The following is a 10395-nucleotide window of genomic DNA, read 5'->3' as shown; positions in this document are numbered from 1 at the left end:
ACTGTAGCATGCTGTGCGTTACACAAGAAAAGTGGATGGCGTTCACCACACCACCAGTGCATTAAGCGTCTCTTCTGTCATATAATATATCGATTTCCTTATTTTCTTTATTTAACACATTTAAAGGAAATTTATAAATTATCAACTTCAAGAATTCCTTTCGGCTTTCAGACTAGCGATGCAGGAATAACACGATAGTACAAATATAATGCGAAAAACCCGATAGTTCTACGATATTCCGTTGTCGAAATCTCGATCGATTTATAAAAGGCGCCAGAACAGCCGACAATTAGTGAAGCTCCTTTTTGAGAATCAAAAATGCGCTAAAAATAAATAAAATGCAGAACCACCGATACGCTTGTAAAAAGTAAACCCGGATTTAAAGATATGAATACTATGGAAACGTAGTGCCAAGTAAAATTTTAAATTTATGTCACAAAAATGGACACAGAAAAAAGTATCGAAAATAAATTAGACCAAGATTTCCTATTCTACTTGGGATTTATAAACGAATACCTTAAGAACTTTAAGGACGAAGCGGAATTAGCACATTGCAATGTAAATGTAAATTGATAGGTGCGTAATATCATCTACTATTTTGTAGATTTGGCTGAAAAAATTGTGCGGATCTCCTATTACTGCTGACAAAAAACGTGGTCGCAATATTTATTTGTCGAATCTGATCTTATGCATGCAAGATGGAAAGCTAGCCGGACCATTTTTAGGGAATCCCAATGAAGTTGACATTTCTGATGCAATGCAAGCGTTCGAACATCTATCTTCCAATCTTGCCGTATGCTAAACAGATTTAAATAATGACGTAAACTGCTAGTTAAATTATAGGAGCCGGGTTGGTTAAAAGAAGTGGCAGATGCTCCAGATTTAGATGATCCGCGCGATGGACGTACCTATCTAGCTACTCGAACTCTTCCTGGTGGTGAAGGGGCATTTGCTTATTTAGCTGTAACTTTAGCAGAAGCGGAACCGAAATGGTTGGGCGGCGGCGAGGGGTACATTAATAGTTACTGAAAATACTCATTCAATCTCGGTTCCTTCTAGGGTGTTCGACCGAGTCATGGAAGAAAAATTTCCCGAATACGTACCTCCAATGTCGGAGATGGAACGAATTCTTTTGCGACGCAAAGATCCCGTTGAAAGAGAAAAGGTTCTTTCGTATTACGAAGCGCTTCTTCAGAATATTAATAGTGAACTTAATGGCAAGTATGAACTCACTAACGTTCTTTTTCTTTACCTCCCTTGGTGGTTTAGAGGAAGTGCCACCGCAACAAAATGATACCATAAACGTACTTATCGATCAGCTTATCGAAGATTTAAAACGAAAACAGAAATATGACACATATGCCGCGATGGACGATAAACAAAGACGCACTGAACTGTTACTTTTACTTCACGACCGAGTGTTTGCTAGAAGGCAGAAGGTTCGTGTTATTTTTTCTGGTGACATATCAATTATCTTCTTCTACACAGACCGCTCAACGAGAAGAAGTACTTGACGAAATAGAGCAAAGAACCATGCCGCTTTCATTTTTTGATGTGTCTTTGCAACCCGAAGATGTAGTCGAGCTTCCGGCGACTATGTGGGAACAGGCTATTAACAAATATCCAAACAGAAAGTTGATGGAGAGCTTGTTCAGCAATTATCCACATAATTTAATTAACAAGTTAGTACAGGTGATGATAAGGTGTATGATGGTGAATTAGCACACTAAAGTCAGCCTCATTTTAACCTCACCAATAAAAAAATTGGGATGGGAATTATTGAAATCAAGAATATGTACGGGGTTATTCGGTATATTTAGATAGTGTGTGGCGCGTTTATTATAACAAATAGACAAAAACTTTAAATACAAAAGTTGTGGGTTTTATCATACAGGGTGATTCCTATAGTACCTGCCACCGTTTGGGAGCGTGTAGGTGGTGCGTAGGGGAGTATTTTGATATAGGACACTTGGGGTCGGAAATCTAAAATAAGGGTGCCAGAGCCAAATTTACCTTCTGGAATTTCGCGCCTGTAGGTAGGCAACCCAACCGGCCGGCGGTGCACACGGAGCGATCTCAGGCGGCGATGTGTGGCTGACACTTGATCAGAATTTTGTTTAAACCCACGAAATCCCGTCTGCAACGACGCGTATCAAGTGAATAAACACTATGGCAATAGTATAATAATAGTTGGCTAGATGTAGGAAGTGCATTGAGAACAACGGTGGCCACGTTGAACACTTGTAAACGTTATTGCTTTTGACTGTCGTTTTCCCTCCTTCCCTCCCATGTCGCTACCTCGCGCTAACTCGCTCTGCATCGCTCCGCGCGAAACGTCGGTCGGTTGGGTTGCCTACATACAGGCGTGAAATTCCAGAAGATAAATTTGGTTCTGGCGCCCTTATTTTAGATTTCCGACCCCAAGTGTCCTATATCAAAATACTCCCCTGGGCACCCCCTATACGCTCCCAAACGGTGGCAGGTACTATAGGAATCACCCTGTATATTAGTAAAGTAGTAAATAGTAAAAAAATGCAAATTTTGTAAATTTTTAATGAAACGCCTCGCCCCGTATATTTTCCAAAAATTGAATAGAACTTTCCTGTCTGATTTTAAAAATATATAATATTATATTGACATTTGCTTTAACCGTTTTTAAAGTATTTGCATTTATAGTATTCCCTACGTTTTATCCATTCTCTTCGTTTTCTTTTGTTCTCTTAGAACTTATGTCGTTGATTAATGTTGTTGCAATAGCAATAGCAACCACACACATGGAGCCATTTTGTTGTTCCAACTTGAACAAGCAAATTAGCAAGTGTATAAATAGAAATTCGGTAGCAAGTTTACTTGCAGAAAGGAATGTCCGTAACTCGTCATTAAATTTGTCAAATGTCCTCGAATCAACATGATAGGTAGTCGAAAATACATTGTAATAATTGCTTCCATTTTTTTTATCATCGAAGGTCAATGACTCTATTTTTTTTCGGTCGAATTGACAAAGTACATTTTCAAGGTCACCCAAAACAATAATCGCATTTTTTGAGGTGTCAAATTACAATGTCAAGGTTATCCGAGGTCAATGACCTAACGTTAAAAGAAATAGATTATTAACTTACCTGAGTAATATATTGGACAGAAACATTGCACAACGGCATTCAGTTGTTGCCCTAACCCCAAAGAAAACTTTCCAATAGGTGCAGTGCATTGAAGTGTTGAATTGATGCAGTACGCACGAATCTCATCACCAATGTCGAATATTGTAATTTGCATTACATCTCAACCTTCTCTGAAAGCAAAGTAGTTGCTAAGTGTATAGGGGACCCGCACACTTTTAATGTAAACAATAAGATAAGATGAGAAAAATTAATTATTATTCATTTCTATAATTTAAATACATATTTACACTATTTAATAAAAAATAAAACAAAAATTAAAACTACTTACTAGCACGCATTTACAGAGTAAAAATAGCTATCGCCATACGTCTCATGTATGTAGCCGCAAAGGGACAAACCTCACTATAGCCACAGATCTACACATACACAGATTGCTAACCTTATGCATTTTTTTGGAAACAAATTTAGGTATACTTAAAAGCGCCCTCTATTGTGGAGCAGTATAAACATGTATCGTTTAAAACTGTAATATGACGCTTATGGATTTATGCGTTAGATGTCGCTGAAACAAAATTAAAGCGCTAAAGTTTGCACAATTCGAATTCCTTAATATTCGTATTATTACAGTGATATGGTATGATAGGAGGTACGCTGAGCCATAATTAATAACGAATAACGAATTCGAATTATGCACACTTTACCGCTTTACATTTTTTACAGCGACATCTAATGCATAAATCCATAAGCGTCATATTACAGTTTTAAACGGTACATGTTTGTACTGCTCCGCAATAGAGGGCGCTTTTAAGTATATCTAAATTTGTTTCCCAAAAATTGCATAAAGTTAGCAATCTGTGTATGTGTAGATCTGTGCTATAGCGCAGATGTGGCGCGCCATGGGACTGTCTGGCTCAGGTGGCCCCTATACTACTTTGAAATTCATCCATACGATCGCTTAGTCCCTTAGTAAGAATTATCCCACAGTTTCTTCAACGATTTAAATTGTTCATTTCTGCACAATCGTCTTTATATAGGTACGAAAATAAAAATGAAACCTGCTTTTAGTTAAAGTTGTATTACAAGGGTATCCTCTTCACTCCACAGAGAGTTTGGGAACTGCCTATTTGAGGGATGTAGTGTTCATTCAATTTCCCTGTGGTTCCTATAAATAAATGAATGGTTACGGTTCTAACAAAAATGTGTACAGATTTCTGCGTGGTTTTGAGCCACTTGGAACGTTATACTCACCGTGAAAGTGTTTTTAAAAAAACCCTTGGTACTTACATAATGTCCTATTGTCGCGCCGCCCCTGCTTTGTTCATATCTTCGCTCCTTTTTGGTGGAAAACCGACTGTAGTGTAGCGCTTGTAAAAATTTGAACAGCATTGTCAATGTAACAGAATATTTCATACTCCAAGGTTTTTAGATACAATAGTATTTTACATTATTAGCCAGGTAAGTGAGTTTTTACTGGCGATAGGAGAAGTTGACTGGCGAGCCGTCAGGCGAGCCTGTCATCTCCTAGAGCCAGTAAAAACTATTACCTGGCGTATAATGTACAATATTTTATTTGTTACTCATTTGTAAACGTAAATAATTAGTTCTTAAATTGATCTTGAAGAAATGTCTAAAATATCATGTGATCCATGTAACAGAGACTTCGCATTAATTCTGGCCAATGAAATTACTAGATTACTAACTTGTAAAATTTTTACAGGTCTGCTGTCAGTTTTACAAGTCAGTAGCGTTTAAACATGCCGTTTACCCGTTTGCGTTTTGTCTTGTTAATCAACGTTTACAACTGAGTAACAAATAAACATTATTTCCAAGGTCGCATGACCTCAGATGTACACCCTACGTTAAAAGTTGCCATTTTGTGTACAAGTAAAAGCTAGATGCATCAGAAATAATATTTGCATCTCGAAAAACGTTAACTTTACACTTTTAAACCTATCATTTTAAAAGGTAGGTATTATTCAGAGGGATGTAAATTATCAATAAAATACAGGGTGACTTCATAATTCCAAATGACGTCATCATGAAATATTTAGCTGTGTGCCAAAATGTGTAAAAATTTCAAGCAATTCTCATTTGAAACAAATTTCATAACCATAATATAACACAAACTGTTAAACCTGCAGACCCATTATTCCATACTTTTGAGGCACCATGTGTAAAATATGCAGCCGATCGCGGAAGTTAGCGCCTCCCCCCTGGTTTGAAAGGGGGCGGAATTGCTCGAAAAGTAGCCCTCCTTCACCCCCTCGACACGCACTTAATCGATAGCCCCCCGACTGGCCCGCGTAAAACGTACGGGGTCCCGTCCGAAAACTATGGGCCGTTCGGGGCGGAGGGCAAAGTTTGCCCTCATCGACGTCGCTCCGCTTTATCCCTCGCGGCGCGCAAACGAGACGACCTAGGAAAAACCTACGATCGGTCAAATGCGACCGAAGCCGAGCGATGTCTTTTCTCTTGTGTCTCAATGTGCGAGGCGAAGCCGAGCAACATGTCAACCGATTCTATACAATCTGGGTAGCATCTACATTAGGGTTTTACGTTACGTTAATCTACCGAAACTCCCCCCCCCCCCCACCTCCTAATTGCATATAGGAGGCACTTTTTTCATATTTTGGCCTTTATTCGGGAACGTCGAGGGTTAGAACAGTTAGAACGATGCGGTTTTTGACATTGGTCTACCATATTGCTTATCCACATTCTAGATCCGATGGCGATTTCGGTACATGCGCGAGGCAAGGCGGCGCAACCGCCGAAGCCGAGCTATACCTTCTTTTGCGTTTCAATGTGCGAGGCGAAACCGAGCAATGTGTCAACGGTTCTATAAAATGCGTGAGACTGGATGGCAACTACATTAGGGTTTTACTCTTCCCCTCCGCCCCAATGTCTTCGAAATGCACTTTCGTCATATTTTGGCGTTTATATGGAGACTGCGGGTTAGAACGACGCAGGGTTTTTACATTGGTCTCTTATATTACTCGTCCACATTCTAGAATCGATGGTGATTTGGGTACATATGCGAGGCGAGGCGGCGCAGTCGCAAAACGCAACTTTCTTATTAATGCAGCAATTTGAACGAAATTTTAACTGTGGAGAAAAAATGGAACAATTCATAGCAGAAAATAATCTTATAATATCAAATAAACCTAACAATCCATATACATACATAGGACAGTTAATATTCATAATGCTATTACATTTGATATAAATTTCGGCAAACAAGAAAAAATTATTGCAGAAAAGAATAAAAACAGATATTCAATAAAAAAAGCAAATTGGAAATTATTTCAAAGATTATCAAGTGATAATTACTTTAATGAAAAAATAAAAATAGAAAATATAAATGATATTGAAGAAAATATTCTTAAATTGACAAACAATATTCAAAACATATGCAATGAATTAATACCTAAAATCAAATACAGTAAAAAAAGATATAATTTTTGGTGGAATGAAAATTTAACAAATAAAAGAAAAGAAGTGATGAGAATTGGAAAATTATATCAGACTAATAATAATATGGATAAAAAATTTGAATTAAAATTAAAATATAAAAATGAACTTAAAATTTATACATCACTAATTAGAAAAGTTAAAAATAATCATTTAAAAGATTTTGTAACTAAACACGGAAATGAAGAACCTCGGGGTGCAATTTATAAATTAAATAAAATGAAAAGAGAAAATATACCTTCCACAATTAAATATGATACTACATGGATAGAAACAGCAGAAAAATTAGTAACAAATTTAATAACAGATGATGATTTAATTGAAACAACCGAATTACAAAAAGATAAAAGAAAATATTTGGAAACGGAAATTCAAAATTATGTTAATTTCGAAAAATTTACTCATAGGGAAATTTCAAAGGCAGTATATAAACAAAAAGTCAAAAAAGCTCCTGGTCCTGACTTAATAAACAACGAAATTATAAAAAAAAGTATATCCTTTTATGCGAAAAAAATTAAAAATTTTATATAATTCCTGTATAGTAGTAAGAGCCATGACTTGTGTTGTTTTATGAATTGCTAGTAATAACAGAAATGTTGAAATTTGCGGGTATACCAAAAGCTTAATAAAACATGTAACAATGGTTTTGTATGCACCTTTTAATTCTGAACAACAGTTTTTTCTGTAAAATGTACAGGAGGGTAGGATATTGCATAAAACTAATTTCCCATGTTAAATCCCTATGTTCCTACTTACCGTGCACCACCCGATGTTTTAATATAAAACAAGTTAAAAAGTAATCGTAAACGATTTACATAAAGCGCATTTCCACTTGTATTCATTTCCCATTTGTAAGATGCAACTTCTGTTAAAATCGTAAAAATCCGGCCACAAATATGAAAGATAGCGTTGCACACGGGCAATCCATTTTTGACGTGCTACTTCAAGTTCAGTTTATGAGAAGAATTTCATTTCAATGCTTTTCTAAATAAGAAAGTTGGAACTGCGCATGCGCAAACCTAAGTTTTCAAACTAATGTAAGATTTTCCTTTGTTCCAAGCGCCTAAATATCAAATTTCACTTAAATGCTTCCATATATAAAAAAGTTGGCACTGCGCATGCGCAAAATAAAATTTTGAAACTGGCGCTAGATTTTCCTTTATTCCAAGCACCTATGTATCAAATTTCATTTAAATGCTTCCATAAATAAAAAAGGTGGCACTGCGCATGCGCAAAACCAAATTTTGAAATTGGCGTTTTGATTTTCCTTTATTCCAAGTGCCTATGTATCAAATTTCATTCAAATACAGAGTGAGCAACAAAGATTGAAGCGTGCCGCTTCAGCTAAATTGGCAATGTGCCGCTCATAGCATATGCTGATTTGATACAAGATACGAAATACGAATAGACGCACGTCACTGTGACAGCGCAGAACGTCATTTTCGTATACAACTTCATACAAAGAAGGTAGTTTTGATATTAATAGGAACAAGCGGTGATGACGCACGCTTCAATCATTGTTGCTCACACTGTACTTTTATAAGCAAAAAAGTTTGCAATTCGGTTTATAAATGGTCGAGATGCGAAAAGGGCACTGTGATTTTGAATCGATTCGATTCAACTTTTGGCATTGCGTATTATATGGCTAAAGCTATGCCCATATTGAATTTCATGCAATTCAGTTCATAACTAACGGAGATGTAAAAGCGATTGAACATTTCTAAACAAAGTTATCGTTCACACGGACAGATAGATGGACAGACAGACAAAGGAACAGACGGACAGGCCAACCGGCAATCGACAGATAGCAATGCAAAATTTTAAACGATCTCTAGGATCGTTAATAAACGGCAAAAGTGTAAAATTATGGAACATGTAAAAAACGGTTTTTTGTTTTTTTTTTACAATAACTTTTTTTGTAAGCGGTACAGAAAAAAATCCTTCCTTGGTACAAGACTCGACACCATAACGAACCAAATAGCGAAAAAAGTAGAACAATAGCTCTTAAGATAAAGAACTAGTAGCGTCGCAAAACGAGCGGACGGACGGACAAAGTGGCCACAATAGCGCATTTTTTTTTATTTTTGTGGAAATGCGCTAAAAAGGAATCTTTTTTTATTATTTAAAGAAGGGTCCAATTTTTTTTGTCTTTTAAAAATGCTTATAACGAAGGATACGATTTAGGCTGATTTAGACTCCATTTCGTGATAATTCAGTAATTCCCTCTTTAGATTTATAGATTTACTGGCAAATGAAAAAGAGACCATTGCGATTCGAATGCAAAAAAAGCATGAAAATATATCGTCACAAATGAGAAAGGAGCTTCGCAAAGAAGGAGAAAAAGGACGCCTAAAGGCTGAAGTATTTTCACTTTTTGTGTTACAATTACAGCCTACACTCAGTTATTTTTAGGAAGCTGAACGTTTTGCACAACAAGTTTCTCTTGTCTTGGCTAAAGTAAAGGAAGCTTATCAACGCAGAATGGACGCACTTCAGAACTTAAAAGACAAGAAGGAATCTAATTTAACTGAACAGCAGCGTTTGTACGAACAGCTAAGAGCGGCTTTATACGATACCCAGAGGAGCGTAGAGGTAATAACTGTGTCATGATTTTAAACAGGAATGACAATTTTTGATCGATTAGGAGGAAGCGAAAAGAGGACGTGAACTTACCGATCAAATTAATTTCGTAAACAACCAAACCGAGCAAATGTATCAGGTGAATGAGGAAGCTCTGCGAAAAGCCGAGACTGATAATATTGCTCTCATGCAAAATATTAAGAAGTTGAGAAATGCGGTGCAAAATTATGAAGCCAGAATGCATCAAATACAATCTTTGGCGCAAAGAAAACCGACCACCTCTTCCGCTGGTTATTATTACTATTAATGCGATTATTATAAATTTGGCTATTACTATCTGGAAAAATCGCGTTATTTTTTGCGTGATTATATATAGTTCGCCCGTAAATTAGTAGGAGCACAGATATACACAAACAACAATTTGCTAACACATTCAGGTATACTTAAAAGTGCCCTCTATTGAGCAGCAGTATAAACATGTACCGCTTCAAACTGTAAAATGACGCTTAAGAATTTATGCATGTCGTTGCAAAAATTTTCAAACGCTAAAGTTCGCACAATTCGAATTGCTTCTCATGGCCGTTTGCACCTCTTTCCGTGTCTAAGGTTTGCACCGACAAATTTAAGCCGAGCTTAGCTGATAATCCATGACAACCAACGTCGCAATAATCGTTGCCATAGATTTTAGGCTACGCTTAAGCTAATTTGTCGATGCAAATGGCCATTATTGATATTATTACAGTGATAGTAGGTAAGCTGAGCTGCGTTTGTTTAATTGAACAATGGAGCTACTCATTCGCTTTAATTTTTTTGCAGCGATACATACGATACATCCATAAGAGTAATTTTACAGTTTGGAAAGGTACATGCTGCTCAATAGAGGGCGCTTTTCAGTATACCTAAATGAGGTTAGCAATCTGTTGTTTGTGTATATCTGTTCCAGGAGTAACCAATCATATTCACTATAAAATATTGTAATCGAAACTGCAGCTTACCCGATCATCTACGACGCCACTGATGTGCGACGCCACGTTTAGTCTCAGACTCAGTATAAATTTGACGGTGCAAATATTCATTAGCTAATAATGCGAGGAAGATACCGACAATTATTAGTTGCTTACTATAATCGATAGGAGGCAAAATATGATTTTTGTAGTATCCTCTATGCATTGTTAGCTATTCTAGGCGCAGATACTTTTTCTTAGATTATTCGAGTTTCTTTCTGTGA

General features: G+C 36.7%; 1 protein-coding gene across 1 annotated transcript; it reads left to right on the top strand.

Moving 5' to 3' along the window:
• Positions 1–415: 415 nt before the first annotated feature.
• LOC116169332 lies at positions 416–9490 on the top strand. The gene is made up of 9 exons (XM_031485405.1): positions 416–558; positions 605–793; positions 844–1010; positions 1060–1217; positions 1270–1439; positions 1489–1682; positions 8819–8948; positions 9000–9179; positions 9232–9490. Exons 1-9 carry the CDS (start codon positions 442–444, stop codon positions 9472–9474), a joined length of 1548 nt encoding a protein of 515 aa, XP_031341265.1. The 5' UTR covers positions 416–441; the 3' UTR covers positions 9475–9490.
• Positions 9491–10395: the final 905 nt, after the last annotated feature.

Source organism: Photinus pyralis, unplaced genomic scaffold (assembly GCF_008802855.1).
Source record: "Photinus pyralis isolate 1611_PpyrPB1 unplaced genomic scaffold, Ppyr1.3 Ppyr1.4_LG4, whole genome shotgun sequence".
Taxonomy (NCBI): domain Eukaryota; kingdom Metazoa; phylum Arthropoda; class Insecta; order Coleoptera; family Lampyridae; genus Photinus; species Photinus pyralis.
The sequence above is the reverse complement of the archived record's forward strand: the minus strand, read 5'-3'. Positions and strand labels throughout refer to the sequence as shown.